Source organism: Rhineura floridana, chromosome 3 (genome assembly GCF_030035675.1).
Source record: "Rhineura floridana isolate rRhiFlo1 chromosome 3, rRhiFlo1.hap2, whole genome shotgun sequence".
Lineage (NCBI taxonomy): Eukaryota > Metazoa > Chordata > Lepidosauria > Squamata > Rhineuridae > Rhineura > Rhineura floridana.
The window spans coordinates 9,158,349-9,174,785 of NC_084482.1; the positions used below are offsets into that span (position 1 = coordinate 9,158,349).

Sequence of the window (16,437 nt, forward strand, 5' to 3'; positions counted from 1 at the left end):
AGGGGGCTGGGCAGGCTAGCCTTCATGCCCCTCCAGTGGTGAGGGTGCAACTGCTGCAGGGTCCCAGCTTGGTCTGCAAGACCATTTTCCCCCAAGCCACGTCCACCTGTCCCACATCTGGCATCATTCATGACATTTGGTGAGGGGCAGGTGGAGACGCAGCTGCCAATGCACAACTGAGAGTCTTCAAGGATGCTCCCAATTGTGCATTGGCAAGGGAGGCTTGCTGTCACCACCAATCAGCCAATGGGTGCTGCCTTCAAGGTGGACCCTGCCCACCAGTCAAAATGGCCCACTAAGGGTGGGGGAACCACTACCTTACAAGTACTGGGCCCTTGCTGGCGGAGAGAAAAAAAACCAGGACTGTAGCAAACCCCTTCTTCTTTAACCCATGTTTCCCTTCCTGCCCAAATTGTGGGACACTGCTGACGCTGTTCCCCACCTGCTGCATCACTGTGCCAAAAAAACGTAATCATCTACCTTTCCTTCTGCGTCTTCCAGGCCCTGAACATCACAACACATGTGCTAAAGAAGGGAGGGACGTTTGTAGCAAAGGTGAGTGCCACAGGTGATCAGAGAAGAGTTAGTAGGCAGTGCCCCTTCGGTTGTAGCCAGGTCAAGGCTGCTGCAGGCTCACCACCTCATCAAAACAGCCACCCTGCTGTTTTTACCTGAGCCTACCCTCTGTGGTGCCGCAGCAAATAGGATGGAGACTCAGTGGGTATATTCAGTTCATGAACCTACTGAGACATTCAGCTGCACTCAGTGCAATTTTCCTAGGTTGGCAGTGGGCGAGGAGGCTCTTCAAGACAGCAGGAAGGTAGCTTGGACGTGCATCCAGCGAATGTGAGAGTTCAACTTGAACCCTTAAGGCAAGGGGCAGGGAGTCCTCCAAGTGTTGTTGGAGTCCTCCCAGCCCCAGCCAGCATGTCCAATGGTCAAGGTAGATGGAAGCTGTAGTCCAGCAACATCTGGAGGGCCACACGTTTCCCATCCCTGCCTTAAGGATTGCAGCTGGATCAGCTCTCAGCTCTGCTCCACTGTTGCTAGAATAGATGGAGAGATCTTAAAGAGGCAACACTCTGATTTGCAGTCTGATTCTCCGGGGTGTTGGAAAGCCTCCTGTTGTACCTTCTACTGACACACTGAGGGAGGCAGGATGTCGTGTTGGTAGGATCTTAGAGTGGAGGACTTGGGTTCACTCCCAGTATTATCAGAGTCACTGAGTTTGGATGCTTGCTGTATGCCAAGTATGTTTTGGGAGTGCCCTTGACTTGTTCCCTCTTGGCATTTGATGCTGTTGGGATCAGTGTCCCCGTGACCTCTCGGGGGTCAGCCTCCTTAACCAGCTCCCATTGATGGAGGACTTCTCTGCACCTGCTTCGCTATCTGCAGCCTCGGCGATGCGACATAAGAATGTGGCTCATCCAAGCGAGATGATGGCATTTTGCTTTCCTGTCTCAGATATTCCGAGGGAAGGACATCACCCTTCTGTATTCCCAGCTGCGGCTTTTCTTCCCTGTTGTGACGTGCGCCAAACCCCGAAGTAGCCGCAACTCCAGCATTGGTGAGTGACTGAACAGCTTCTTGGAAGCCAGGTCATTTGTAGCTAGGGGAAATCTGCACAAAATGTGACAGAATCTACAGCTTGCGTAGAATTACTAGAATTTCAAGCAGCAAAAAATTAATAATCCATATTTCTAGTTGTCATGATTGCAGGGGAATGCTTGAATGTAAACAGGCAGTTGTGAAAAGATTCTGGTACTCAGAGGATGCTGGTTCTTGGTCATGCTAGTATGTGATGGAAGCCTGGGAATTGGCTTTTATATTTATAGGAACATGGGAAGCTGTCTTATACCAGTGAGATCATTGTTCCTACTAGCTCTGTGTTGTCAATGCTGACTTGCAGTGGCTCTCCAGGGTTTCAGAGAAGGGTCTTTCCCAGCCCTATCTGGAGATGCCAGGAATTGAACTTGGGGGCTTTTGTGGGCAAAGCATGTGCTCTGTCACTGAGCCGTGGCCCCTCCCCAATGGTTTTGGTACAAAAAGTAGCTTTTCTTTATGGAGATGAGGGGGGGATTGGGCACAGCCTGCTCTTCATGGGGCTTGATAACCTAACTAAATTGGGGAAACAGCAAGGGGTTGGGAGCGTTTATGTTAGTACAGGATGCCAGAGCAGTGACCTCAAAAGCTTTTTATCCCCTTTCCATCCTTCCAGAGGCCTTTGTTGTTTGCCAAAACTACAGCCCCCCTGAGGGCTATGTGCCAAACATGTCCAATCCCTTGCTGGATCACTGTTACGGTAAGGAACCATGAAGGGGAAGGGATGCTTCTGAGGATCCTGTTGTGCTGTCGGATGCTCGGCAGGAAAGTGGATGATTTGAGAGCAGAGGCAGGAAGGCATGGAGGGAGAAGGGGTGTATGCAAGCTGCCTGCAGGGGGATTGTGAATGATGGGTCTTGGTCTGTTGCTGTTGCTGGCAGATAAGCAGTGACTTGGGCTTCCACTGCTGAGCTCCCTCTCTTTTTCTTGGCAATCCCTGAGCAGGGACTCTGGAGTTAGAAGCTGGATATGTTTCCTGTCTGTAGGGTCAGTGCCTTGAGACCAGGCAGGCCCTGTAGCATAGGCAATAAAATACAAGTCTTCTGTAAGTTCTGGATCTTAAAATTATCTAGGGAAAACCTCCATTTTAATCTAGTATGATCATGAGAATTTTGGGTAACAAAAGAATGAAAAATGAAAGAATGAAACAAAAGTGCCTTGTGGCAACTTGGCAGATTAGCAAATGTATGAAGGCGTCAGCTTTCATGGACTGGAGTCCCTGTCATCAGACACATGGTTGCAGAGGGGAGAAATATTAAACAGTCCAGTCCAGTGATAAAGAAACACAAATACAGAGCCTGCTACAATTCAGCTGAAGCTTAAACATGTGCAAAATAAGTACTGTGAGTATTCACAACTAAAACTATGAGTCATAACACAAATCGTCCTAGCTTTGCTGGTTTGTTGTTATGCTATAATACAGTGGGACAGAAAACATAAATGATTGATCTTTGTATTATCTGAATCTCCATTGGCCAGCCAGGGCGTTTTCTCCAAAAACATACCCACCTGCCAGGTCAGATTTCATGTGTGGGGTAGATAGAGATGCAGCTTGATCAACTGCTGGTGTGGCTGCTTCCTGTAGAAAGCAGGATTGAACTCCCTGCCCCATAGCTGATGCGCAGGGACTTCAGTCCTGCTTGGTTCAAGTGTGGGTGAGTTCCTCTCAGGGAAGACACTGGTGCACCCAAACACTGCAAAAAGCATGACTGAACTCCATGCCCATCAGCTGTTGGGTGATCTCTCCCCTGCCCCCCCATGGGCCAACTTTGCCCACTGAGTGGGATAACCCACCTGTCAATCACCTGCTGTCATTATGACATCAGATGACAGACAGGTTGGGAGTCCCACTACCTGTCAAAGCTAGCCCATAGGATGGGGAAGATTAAGATCTGGCCTGTCAGTCCAAAAAAGGTTCCCCAACTCTGATCTGAGTGGTACAAAACACTGGTTATGTGAGCCCTACTTGGACATTCAATTCTACCATGTGATTAGAACCACATTAGGGAGCACAAGGATGGGCTGGCGGGCTGGCTGGCTGGCTGCAGCCCCTTCTCACTCACTCCTGTGCCTGGCCCTGCCACCCACCATACGTTGGAGGAGAAAGTCTGCAGGAAGGGAGCACAACCAGCTAGTGTTTGTTTTTGCTTTCCAGTCGTTGCGTGAGGAGAAGGTTGCCTGAGTAGGGCTGTGGATGGTGTGAAATCCAGGGCCCAAAAGATTAGAAGAGTTTCTGTGCACTCCTAGCCACATCTACTCAGAAGTAAGCCCTACTGTATTGCTTACTCCCAGGGTAAGTGGGGTTAGGATTGTAGCCTGAGTCTATCTGATCATGTCCTTTTTTAAAATACAAAAGTCTCTGAAAATCTATTGTCTGCCTCTCTCCAGAGGCTGTTGGCTAACCAAGTCCATCCTAGTGCCACTTAACCTTCAGCAAATCTCTGGCTTTGGAGGCATCAAAGATTAATTCAGAAAATACTTAGCCAGATGTTCAAACACAGACAGGATGTGGATTCCTTGGGATGCTACATAGGTGATGCAGTTGAATATCTACTTCCCAAGAGGGAGAAGAGAATAGACCAACTGTTCACTTGCTTAGACACCGTTTTTCATGAGTGAGAGGACAATTATCTGTCTACTGCTGTCATGGAGACAGATTGTTCCCCAGGTTGTGTGTGCCATTTCCTCATAGATGATTGTTTCAGTAACCTAACAGTAAGACTCTACAAGCTTCCTGTTCACAGAATGAAATGGAGAGAACTGAGTATTACGAGCACATTTGCAGTACAAATTTAGGCCAATTGGAATGTGGCTCTTCCCCCTCCCCCAAATACTGTAAATGTAGTTTTCTGTGGGCAGGGGGAAATCTTTGTTGAAGTCCCTACATCAGTGGCACCTAACCTTTTTCAGTACACGTGCTATAAGTGAAGTCTGATGTGTGAATGAATGTCACTTCAGTGTGCACTACAGTTTCTTGGACATGGATTGCTGGTGTAGCATCATATCTAAAAATGTGAACAGGTTGTACCCGCCTCCCCCCAAATTCGTCTCCTTGCAATCAGCACTTAACCAAACCTTCCCCAATACAGATGTGGATTTTAACCAGTTGGAGGGCCCTAATCGGGTCATTGTCCCCTTCCTGGCTTGTGGAGATCTGAGTGCTTACGATTCCGACCGGACGTACCCTTTACAGGTAAGGCTGCATGAACCTCTGGTTGCAGCTGGTGAGTCTGGAAGCAAGTGGGATTGGGTAGTTCAAGAATGGCTCAGTCTGTCCCAGAGTTCCTTTGCTTTGAGGGGGCAGACCACACACAGTAAGCAGCTTTTGAAAACCAGGTGGTGTCCTATGGGCCCCTTTCTATGCCCCTGAACCTTGCTGAATTGGTAGCTGCAATATCCCCCTCTGGCCATCTGCACTGCTGGCACTAAGAACATAACAGGAGGCCTGCTGGATCAAGGCCTATCTAGTTCAGCATCCTGTTGTCACAAACAGATGCCCTGAAGCCCACGAGCAGGACCAGAGTGCAGTAGCACTCTCCACACCTGTGGTTCCCAGCAACTGGTATTCAGGGGCAATACTGCCTCCAACAGCGGAGGTAGAACATGGCCATCATGACTGGTAGCAAGTACCTCCTTTCACCAGTTGGTGCAAAACCTGAGGTACCCACATACCAGAGCTGCCAGTTCAAAGGCCCTGGGGCTGTGCAGCTATTGGCAAGAGAACTTGAAACTGGCAGAATAAAGGATTGTATTCAACACAAGCCCTACTCAGAATAGACCTATTGAAATGAATGGACCCAAGTTAGCCATGTCTATTAATTTCAGTGGGTCTACTCTAAGTAGGTCTAGCATTGCATTAGATACAACCCAGCGACTGCAGTGTGGAAAATGATGGTGCCCATTTGCATGGGAGAAGGAAGATTGACAAAAGGGATCCTGATGGTTGAGGAAGTTGTGCTTAAACTCGGGCAGGCAACTGGATCATCTGATTTAAGGCTCTCTCTTTCCCATTTGATTAGCTGGATCCTGAGAAGAAATATACTTATGTACCCCCCACTCAGCCTCCCATCCGCCCTCCCTACGAAGAGGCCTGCTTCTTAAAGAAACACAATCTCCTCACCAAGGAGCAAATGCCCCAACCTCAGCAGGAAACCGCCCCCTGCGAGCCTCCACAGCAGCAAGAGCAGGGGGCTGTGTGCCTTCCTCTAGAGGCCAAGGTCATGGAAGAACTGTCGATGTGATATAAAAGCTGAAGGCATGCACACTGGCCCTCTGTTGGCTGGAAGGACTTTTCATTTAATTCTTCTTGGTTTCCTTGTATTGTATAGTATAGGATTTCCTGTTTTATCCCTAGCCAAAGTTGCATTGCTTTTCATAAAGTCTGGTTACTTGTTCAAAGCTTTTTTTCTGTGTAGTAAGTGGCCTGGAGTGTTTTATTGAGGAAAAACCCCTTCTCGGGTTCAAATTTTCTGTTCAGTTGCCAAGGGGCAGCCTTGGGTTAAAGAGAGGTCTCTCTTGGCCTAGCGCACTTCACAATGAGGTTGTTAGAACAAATGAGAGAAGATAGCTGTAAGTGTTACGTACACTGAAAAGTGCTCTAGAAATGATTAATCTTAGTTTAATGAATGCATACTATTTCCCAACCCCCATGTAGTGGATGTCCTTCCCCGTTTTGATTATTCTGGTCTTAGACATACTGTGCACTAATCATCTTTAATCGAACAGTCAGCACTTGACGGAGGTGGACTGAACTGCCCCATCATGCCATTCCTTGTGCTATACCTCTCTCCCCCACTCCCAAGCATGGAGGTTGTTGTTGTGGTCCTCTTTGTCCTTTGTTCCTCAGGTCAATAGGCCTCAGAATGCAGGTGTTGCTATTGGGGGGGTGTTTCCTGGGGATTGTGGGTTACACAACAGTCACCCCATCGGCTTCACCTTTGGCCACCTGGGCTTGAACTTGGATTCCAGTTGATGGTGATTCAGCCCCGATTTTATGATGTGACAAGCTTGCCTTACATCCCTCCATCCTCAGGCTGTCTAGGCTCCAGTTCTGCTGCTGTCTGTCTGTAGGTCCCCCCACAATGAAATCAAACCAATCCAGTGGGGAATGCTCAATTGTGCACAATGCTTCCTCACAGAGGTAGCCGGGGTTTGCTCCCTCAATGGATGCATCGTCTCCAGGGGTGCAGTGTCCAGAGAAGGGCCCCTCCGTCTGGGAAGCTCGATGGCGGGTGACCCGCTGAGTGTCCAGTTGTGGCTCAGCTCTTCGGAAAGAGTAATGGGCAAATATGCCAATAAAGAACATCTCGACAGCCAGCGAATAGTAATAGATCACTGGAGAGGTGAAAGCAAAATTAGAGTGCCCTCTGCAGGAACTGCTTAGAGGCACTGATGACTAAGCAGTGTATAAATCCTGTCCAATAAATACAGATTTAAAAAATACCCTCTACAGAAAGGATCGTGCATATGCCTTGATTCCACAGAAATGCAGACAGCATAAAATATGATAGTGGATGTGAAATTCTGCTTCCTGGGCTGCTTTTCTATATGACTTCAGCTTGGCTTTCTGGCCTCCATAAGAGATTGCGTCTTGCCTCTTAGATTGGGTAGGGGCAGCTGTTTGCCCTCCAAATGTTGCTGAGCCACAGATCAGCTGTAGTAAGCATAGCCAGTGATGATGTAGTTCAGTAACATCTGGAGGGCCAGAGGTTCCCCACACCTGCCTTAGATGTTTAAACCAGACCAGCCTTCGCTAACCTGGTGCCCTCCAGCTGTTTTGGTCTGTAACTCCCATCAGCCCCAGTAAGCACGGTTGGGAGTTACAGTCCAAGACACCTGGAGGGCCCCAGGCTGGCAAAGGCTGGACCAAACTACTCGCCTTGGCGAAGAGCCAGCACTGCAAGGAGCTAGATGTTTCCATCTCTTTCACCTGAGAGACCCCAACTCCAAGAGGAGCCATGGAACCTCTCCAGTGTGAGACAGCAAGAAAGGCAATCGCCGCTGAGATGGCATCAGAGAGTAAGGTGCCTGCTAGTCAGGGCTGTGCACTCCCCCCCCCCATCCAGTTAAGAGCCCGATCTGGTGCTTGAGAGTAGTCCCAATCCAACTTGTGACAATCTGGACCCTGAACCGAATTGGAGTCTTGCACAGTGTTTAATTAGGGTTTTAAATGATTGCTAAACATGCAGTTGGGTGTGGGTGGGAACTGCATCTCCTAACATCATCTTGTTGCCTGACTGCCCCCCCCTTTTGACATCCCTCAGTGGCCAGTATGGAGCCAGTGTGGTGTAGTGGTTAAGATGCTGGACTACGACCTGGGAGACCAGGGTTCGAATCCCCACATAGCCATGAAGCTCACTGGGTGACCTTGGGCCAGTCACTGCCTCTCAGACTCAGAGGAAGACAATGGTAAACCCCCTCTGAATACTGCTTACCATGAAAACCCTATTCACAGGGTTGCCATAAGTCAGGATTGACTTGAAGGCAGACCATTTCCATTTCAATGGCCCCAGGGCTGCCTCAACCCACCCCGGCCAAATCAGCCTGATTCAGTTTGGGATCCGGGATTTGGCAGAGCAGCTGCCCAGCTGTACCAGTCAGCCAGTCACAATAAATGCCCCCTGCTACAGACTACTTGCCTCATAAAAGCAGCTTACCTTGGGAGCGGGTGACAGGGGAGAGGGGTGGGCTGCAAGGGATGGCACCCACTGCCCCCATGGTCTCCAGGATCCCACTCTGCAGGCCACAGAGGACTAGCACCAAGATGATGCAGACAAATTTGGAGCGCAAGCTGTAGCCGGTAAGTGCTGGCTTGGTGGCTTTGTAGAAGAGCAGATAGCCATAGAAGGAAAGGAAAGAGGAGATGGCTACGATGGCAGTGACGTAGGAATTGGGGTTGGTGTAGCCCACCTGCGGGAAAAGGGATAAACAATTGAGATGCTGCTTGCTATGACTCTCCTCAGACATAACTCCCCGCTATACACATTTTGGCTCAATGTCCAGACATTTGAATGGCTCCATCAGGGCAGGACTCTCGGATAGAAGTCTACGGGGTGGGGGGGTGTCAGCAAAGTGAGCAAGAGGCAATTCCAAAGGCCTAGATGTTGCTGCACAAGTTTTGTCTTGGAGGCTCCAAAGAATATTGTTCAAAGCTACTCATTACTCTAGTCATTATAGCTAGTGACCCCAGCCCTAGAGAATATGCCTAATATATTTCCATCTGTGGGAATTCAGACGTGGTCTGGGCCAGAATGGTGGGTGGCTAAACTTACATTATCCAAGAGTGTCCCTATGGTGCTCTCTCTGCCTGTCAACCAATGTAACATTGAAAATGAAATGGACTGCCTTCAAGTAGATTCTGACTTATGGCGACCCTATGAATAGGGTTTTCATGGTAAGCGGTATTCAGAGGGAGTTTACCATTGCCTTCCTCTGAGTCTGAGAGGCAGTGACTGGCCCAAGGTCACCCAGGTTGTAGTCCAACACCTTAACCACTACACCATTATAATTACCTAAACATGCTTGCTTCTGTTGAGTTCCTACCCTTGGCAATTTGCATCTGAGACTTATTTGAATTGGGGGCTGCTTGCCAGCTTTCACTTCTGGGGCTGTGGAATATTATTTTTTTAGAAAGTCCTGATGAGCTATTTTAACTGACACCAACTAATAGTTGCCCAATTACTATTTTTCAGGTTTGGCCCAGTGGGTCCCAATCTAATAGGCCTTTTTCATGTTAACATCCACCAATACCAACCTTGTCTCCCAGCCGTCATCCAAATAAAATGCTGCCAAAGTTCAGCCAAAACTTCTTAAAGGAAGCCATTGATATACACCCCAAACGGTAGTTAAACAAGATCTTCCTCTAGCAGCAAATGGAATGTCAGTCATAGAATGCCTATTATTATGCAAAGTCTGTGTAGTTGCAGTTCCACAAATATAACTTTATCCAAAAAATATATGAAATCTATCACCTAGGGCTGTTTGTATGCTGGGATTGCATGGCAGTATAGAAAAGCTGCATGATTGATGACTGTAAAGCACTCTACATAGGGCTGCCCTTGAACACTGTTTGGATGCTGCAGCTAGTGTAAAATGCCACACCCTGACTGTTAACAGGCACAGACAGACAGGAGCAATCAGTTTTGCACTAGCTACATTGGCTGATGATGAGCTTCCAGGCCCAATTCAAGCTGTTGGTGTTATTAAATGTCCTTCATGGCCTGGGACATGGCCCTATGCCTCTTGCTCATAGGGTGAGGTTCTCTGGGACACAGAACAGGGCCTTTTCCGTGTTGGCCCTGATTCTCGGATGAGGTTCATTTGTGTTCCTCCTGAGGTTTAGGAAAGGCCTGTCAGGAGGAAGTTCAGTTGAGATAATTTTTATGCTGCTCATTGATTGATTATGGGTTATATCCAACACTGCACAAGGGGAGTTCTACCCACACAGCATGACTTCCCTGTCCTCTCCCCATGGATCCCAAAATCTGCTCTGAAGGGTCTTCCAACCCTCTGAAAAAAGATTTTGAGAGTGTACGGGAGAGAGTGGGGGAGGTCCATTGTGAGAACAGAAGTCTGTTGCGCAAGCAGAACAGCAGAATTGGATTCAATCCTATATTTATATCCTGCTTTTCAATCAGTCCTTCACAGCAATTACGATCCAATACAATTTGTTATAATTTGTTTTATTTAATAGCAATGTGTTTTGTTTTATAATTCAGGTTTTTATTAGCCACCTTGAAAAGATCTGGAAAGTCAGGATACAATTTTTAAAAATAAATATTAAAGTATATATGACACAAATCTGGTGTTTTTTTATTATCTTGGGGAGGAGGGGTTAAAGTAACTTTCTAGTCCTTATTGTCATTAAGATACATATTAGACAATGTTGCTGAAATCTCAGAAACCAGAGGGCCTGCTGAATAAGAAAGATAAACTGCATAACATTATTTTAAAATGCAGACTAAATTATGCAGACCAATATAAATAATCCATGCTTATATAATGCATGCAGAATTTGGTGTACCTTGGCACAGCAATTTGATTTGCTGCCACAGCCCTGGCTATCATTAAGATCAGCTTTATTACTCAGTGATGGACCACAAAGCTCAGGTCCCACTCAGCTCAATCCAATGGAAACATTTATCATCAGCCCAACATTCAAGGGGAACAGGCAACTGTCACCTGTCACTTTCCCCGAGGAAAGTGTCCAGCCTGCAGCATCAATGGGGATACCACATGCCTATCCTGTGCTTAATGGGAATGCCCTAAGTGTGCATTAATTCCCTGCCTCTGCCCATTGCCTATGAATTCCAGGACCAGAATCACTCACATCACCATAGTCATATTTCTCATCAGTCCAGAGGATAAGGGTGACGAAAAAGAGGATGGTCCGGATGAGAGAGAGCTGATACACAGCCAGCGTCATGCATCGCAAGTTTGTTCTGCAGGAGGGAGGAAGTAGATGAAAGAGTGGTGTGCCATGGTGTAGACAGGAGAAGAAGTAAGTATGGGTTCACTAATTATCCTGTAGTGTAGGGCTTCTGCCAAATGATTACAGAGCATTGTAGTTAGAGCTGCTACTATCTGACATTGACTGAGCATCAACAGTGTGCCAGGGCACTAGTGTTCAACTGATGGGTTGCACCATGGCCATGTTTTGTAGAGTGAAGAACAGAGGGGAGGAGAATGACAAACAGAATTAAGGATCTTGACAATTTCACATTTTGTTTTTTTTTAAAAATAAATTTGTAGCCCTTAAGATTGTAAATATAACCTTGATTGAGCAGGCAATTCCTGATGGAACCCCGGGGATTAAAGAGGGGGATTAAAGGGCTGGAGATGGAGGAGCAGTGCTCAGCTAGCTCCATCCTAGTGTTATTTATTATTATTTTAGTGACTTCTGTGCCACTTCTCAAGACCATAAATCGTCTCAAAGCAACTCAATAAAATTATAAACAAAATTACAGTAAAACAACAATTGTCAAGAACCATCTTTAAATTACATATACATTAGACTCATTAAAAATCTAAAACTAAAAGAGCAGCATAAGGAATACATACTGTATAGGAAAACAAGACACTTAAATAGGAAGAGCAGAATAAATTATGCAAAATAAGAAAATGTATGCTAATTTGTATAATTTTTAGAGGTCAACTGATTCAGCCTGGTCATATATATAATTTGTTTAAAAACACAAGAGTTTACAGAGCCATAAAGATAAGGGAGGAAATACAGTAAAGAACATATTAGGAGTTTTAATGTGAAGGACTAGAAGGTTGAAGTTGTTGCATAAAATGAGTGTGCATGTGTGTGTGTACATGCCAATGTAAGACCTTAAGAAGGTGGTATCATAGGGAATCAGCATCATTTATTGTGTGCTAGGCATCATACAGAAATAATGAGTGCACTATACAGAAAGAAAAACAAATCCACAAGTCCTTGCCTGTAGCTTCATTAACTAAGCATGCGACACAAAGGGAAAGAGAAGAAGGAGGGGATGAGGAAACTTTGCACAAGCTGCTGGAGAGAGAAAAATGATTTTAGCGGAGAGGAGAAAGGAGGCTGGCTCGCTTTAATGTGCAGGGCCAGCTCTGACCTGGCTGAAAGACAGACCCTTACCGGTTGGCAGCAATCTCAGGAAGGCAGCAACAGCAGCAACAGGGGAAAGGGTTTGGAGAAACACGCTGCCCCTCCAGCCGCTGGAACATTCGGTCTGAACCACCAAAGAAATCTCGGATCAGTGCAAGGAATTTCCAGAGGGTGATGGAGTGGTAGCTGCAGGAGGAGGAATAGCAGCGTGACATAAAATGCATCTGCAGGACCAGCCTGGTGGTGGAGAACATGATGGAGCTAAGGAGAACTTGTTGATTTGGCAAAGTGAGACCTGGGGCTTAATGCACTTTTTTGCCTTTCCATTTGTTTGTATGATACACAATATCCCCACTGAGACATTGGGCTGAAATTTGACACGCATGTTCTGAACACAGTTCTACACATCCACTTTCATTTTGAAGGGGGGGACTGTAAAAGACAGTCGCGTAATCCTTGTGAAGATTGAGATGGGGAGAATGAAAGTTGGTATGAACATCCAGGATGTTATTCCACAGTTCCAGTGTAAACAACGTCCAAAGAGATAAATCGTGCTCTAGAGGTTTACAATTTAGTATGGTTGTGCCCAAGTGCAGCTATATCTGGAGTGATGGAAAGTGACCCAATGGCCAGTAGAGACAGACAGTAAATGGGATAAGAATATCAAAGGAATCTAGAAACAAACATGCACAGTGGCAACTCTAGCTGCATCCTGTAGATTTTTTTTATATAATAGCAATGCCACACTGGTAGCCCCAGATCTTTCTGACTGTAATTCCCACAGAATAAATGTTCATCCAACAGAAATTTAATGCCATTCCTTCCCCCCATCCCACTTTAACCCAATCCAAAGAAACTCACATGGAGGCCACAAAGTTACAGACGAAGGAAGCACGAGGGATGAACAAACCGATGAGGGAAGTGAGGCTGAACACCTGTTTGACAAGGAGATGGGTGAGGAAGGATATTAAAGCTTTGCACCTGGTTTGAATTGCAATTTGTCCCTAAACAACCTACAATCATAGGTTGTGTACACCAGTTTATGCCCTTCTTTCTGGATGACTTAATCTGCATTACTTCACATGGAGGAAATTCTAATCCCATTTAGTGATTGCCACCCCAATCCAGCAAAGGATATCAATATGTGGGGCATGAAGGCAATCACTCTCTCCTGCTTTTGCTCCCCCACTCCCAGCAACCAGTATTCAGTGCTACAAGTGAATGAAATGTTGCTCTGTTGGTGGGTTGGGGGGAGTATTCCTGTTCATTGTCCTTCTCCAGGAAATTCCATTCCATGGCCATTGAGCATGGTCAGTCCTCATTGGGTTAGCTTTTTTCTCCCTGAATATATATATATTTGTAGTTCTGCAAATCTTAGGATCCCTCCAAGCCTGCTGATACCTCCCTCCCGTGCAGGAGGTGGCGCCATTTTAGCTATATTAACCACTGACACTTGCCCCTGAACATTGGAAATAGAGAGAATTGTGCTGCCACTAAATATGGAAGTTCCATTCCGCTATCATGGCTAGTAGCTGTTGACTAAGCCTCCATCTAAGTCCCTGGATGCCACTGTGATGTTCCTGCTTATATTGTAAATATGGTAAGTGCTGGTTATATATAAGACATATGGTAAGTGGAGTGAGAGAGGAGGGGGAGTACATGGGCTGTAGAATGATGGATGATTGGCTGAGCATTTGAATGGCTGGGAGTATAAATGGAAGACTGACAGTTGAATCAGGGTGGAGGTTTGGTGGAGGTTTGGTGGTGAATTGAGGTGGTGACTGTGAGGTGGTGTTTGGAGGCTGTTGTTGTTGAGAGTGAGTCGGAGTTCTGAGGCAATTAGTAAGAAGTCAAGTACATAACAGAATATAGATGAAACCATATGCTTGTGAAACATTCCTTAAGTAATCTTGTTATTTCTAATTCTTAATAAATATTTCTTGGTTAAATAAAAGCCTGATTCCTTCAGCTGGGATACACGTATCAGAGGGAATAGCAAAGTAACCAAGGCTGAACAGTTTGTATCGAATGGTGGCAGCGGCGGATCGGAGGAAAGTGTATCCAGTCCCACAGAGAAACCCAGGGCTGTATGCTTCAGAGTCAAGGGGCTGCAGGGGGGGTTACAAATTACCTATACCCATTGACACAAGGTATCGGAATAGCCAGGCAGAGACTAGGCACAGTCTATTGGCTAAAAGGGTTACAGAGAGTTGGGTGGTGCTGCCTAGCAGTGGGATCTTTTGAGATCGGTGCTAGTGCTGTAAAGGGTAAGAATAAACCTGACGTTCCTGTCTGCTGGTAGCCACAAGTGAGAGCTTCACAGGTGGTGCTGGGGAAGGATGTCACAGCCACCACAATGTGTTGCCACCAACTCAGTAAGTTAATTATGAATCTGTGTGAAGGAGTTGTTATGTGTGTGAGTACACAGCTAGAGCTGGATCAGGGCCTGCAAATATGGAAACAGTAAGTGGAATAAAAATTAGTGCAATAACAGTAATAATACCGCATTCATGTGCAGCGAGTTCATCTGCGCATGGCACCCATTCAGGGGGAAAAATTGAGTTCAGGTCCAACTCTACCCTGAGGCAGGATGTAACAGATGCCTCAGCAGGCAGTTTTAGCATGGCATCAAAGAATATGATAGATTGTATTTTAAAACAAGTTTGTTTTTAACTACTAACTCCCCCAATGCCTGCTGCTTCCATTGAGAAAAATGTTGTTGGCATCAATGGGAAGTTTTTCATCATTGTAAACTGCACTGAGGTGTGTGTGTGTGTGTGAGAGAGAGAGAGAGAGAGTGAGTGAGAGAGAGAGAGAGAGAGAGAGAGAGAGAGGATGAATGAGGTGTGCTTGTGTGTGAGTGTAGTGGCCATGCCCACTTTTGACCCCACCCCACCCTGCCCACCTTTGCCATGCAGCTACTACTGACACATTACCTCTATGGGAATGCAGCCTTCCAAGTCCCTGTTTAATGTATTGATGATTACAGATAACAACAATGCATTTTTAAAAGGAATACATTGGCACTTACAAGCGGCTTTAAATAATGCACTTTGTTACAGTAACAATGACAAAGGGAATCTGGTTGCTCGAGTTTGGGGGTGAACTAGATGTGAATTGAAGGGAAGAGGGATGGAGGGGGTGTTGTTTAGATTTTCAGCTTCAGGCAGCAGGCAGCAGCATTTCTTGGACTAGGTGGCCAACTCACAGCCTGATCCTAAATGTGTTTTACTGCGGTTGCTCAATTGGATATCCTAGGACCTTTACTTTGGATTGCAGTCTTTGAAAGGGAGGCTGGGACAGAAGATATAAGACCGTGTGGTTTCTTAGCCCGTTCTTACCGGATAGACCCCCAGGATCCAGAGCGAGAGGCTGGTGCGGCGGGAGCTGTTATCATGGCGCAGGAAGAAGCCTGTCTGCTCCAGGAAGAGGCCGACCTGCACAAGGCCCAGGAAAACCGGGACTAAGAATATCCAGATCTGGGCCTTGATGACTGTAGGAGAGGGACAGTTGTGGGTCAGAAGAAAGGGGCAGCTGCCCCTCACCCATGTTTACTGCAAAAAACAATCTGATCTAGAAGGCTTTCTTCCTGATCCCAGATAAGTGTGCAGGAAAAGGACTGTGCACATGATCAAAGGCACTCTGCTCTTACTTAACTATGTTTGAATATTTATCCAAAAACAAATTCTGAGGCTAAATTCTCTGGGCCGCCCAGGCTGAAACGGAGCCTTGTCGCTCTGCCTTTGCCTACTCTCACATCATCCTTCACCATTCCCTCTCTGCAGCCTCATCCTGGTCATCGTTCTCTACCCCTTCCATAGCATCCGCATCCTCACCTTGGAAGATCTCTGATGACAAAGGGAGCTGGCCGCTGGAGAGAGAACAGTTGAAGGGCCATGCCATTTCTCTCTCTCTCTCCCCCCCCACAAGTCCTGTCCCCTCCCCCCACCCTCAAATCAATAGTTTCCTCCTTTCCCATCATTAGTCACTTAATTAATCATTGACGCAGGACAAGGGCAGGTGTCTTGGCAACAGGGCCAAGTCCATCTCTCCTCACCTGCCAGGGATTCCCAAACCAGGGCAGCTACTATGTCAGTGCTGGAGAAGGGGAATAGGGTTAGGGCTCAAATGTGTTCTTGCACTCAGGTCCTGCTTGCGGGCTTCCCCCAGGCACCTGGTTGGCCACTGTGAGAACAGGATGCTGGACTAGATGGGCCACTGGCCTGATCCAGCAGGCTCTTCTTATG

At 46.7% G+C, this 16,437-nt stretch overlaps 2 protein-coding genes across 5 annotated transcripts in view; one reads left to right on the forward strand and one right to left on the reverse strand.

Moving 5' to 3' along the window:
• Positions 1 to 6,000, forward strand: part of FTSJ1 (FtsJ RNA 2'-O-methyltransferase 1) — a 10,901-nt gene extending 4,901 nt beyond the window's left edge. For 3 of the 4 annotated variants that reach the window (XM_061614282.1, XM_061614286.1, XM_061614285.1), the window contains exons 7-11: positions 502 to 555; positions 1,465 to 1,567; positions 2,219 to 2,302; positions 4,692 to 4,795; positions 5,622 to 6,000. In XM_061614282.1, the coding sequence (XP_061470266.1) occupies positions 502 to 555; positions 1,465 to 1,567; positions 2,219 to 2,302; positions 4,692 to 4,795; positions 5,622 to 5,843 (567 nt within the window). In that variant the 3' untranslated portion in view covers positions 5,844 to 6,000. The remainder of the gene's footprint in view (positions 1 to 501; positions 556 to 1,464; positions 1,568 to 2,218; positions 2,303 to 4,691; positions 4,796 to 5,621) is intronic. The other variant, XM_061614284.1, reaches the window with a different exon arrangement.
• Positions 6,001 to 6,143: 143 nt separating this feature from the next.
• On the reverse strand, positions 6,144 to 16,109 carry LOC133379293 (organic solute transporter subunit alpha-like). The gene is made up of 7 exons (XM_061614281.1): positions 16,027 to 16,109; positions 15,532 to 15,683; positions 13,052 to 13,125; positions 12,221 to 12,376; positions 10,931 to 11,042; positions 8,259 to 8,511; positions 6,144 to 6,936 (listed from the first exon to the last, which is right to left on the reverse strand). Exons 1-7 carry the CDS (start codon positions 16,091 to 16,093, stop codon positions 6,509 to 6,511), a joined length of 1,242 nt encoding a protein of 413 aa, XP_061470265.1. The 5' UTR covers positions 16,094 to 16,109; the 3' UTR covers positions 6,144 to 6,508.
• Positions 16,110 to 16,437: the final 328 nt, after the last annotated feature.

What these genes read in the sequence shown, in the direction of transcription:
- LOC133379293 (XM_061614281.1), bottom strand. Translation starts at nt 16,093, where the DNA reads ATGGCATGGCCCTTCAACTGTTCTCTCTCCAGCGGCCAGCTCCCTTTG. An exon ending in GGATCCTGGGGGTCTATCCG is followed by an intron (nt 13,126 to 15,531) that starts GTAAGAACGGGC and finishes CTTGTCAAACAG; the next exon opens with GTGTTCAGCCTCACTTCCCT. An exon ending in CCTGAGATTGCTGCCAACCG is followed by an intron (nt 11,043 to 12,220) that starts GTAAGGGTCTGT and finishes TCCCTCCTGCAG; the next exon opens with AACAAACTTGCGATGCATGA.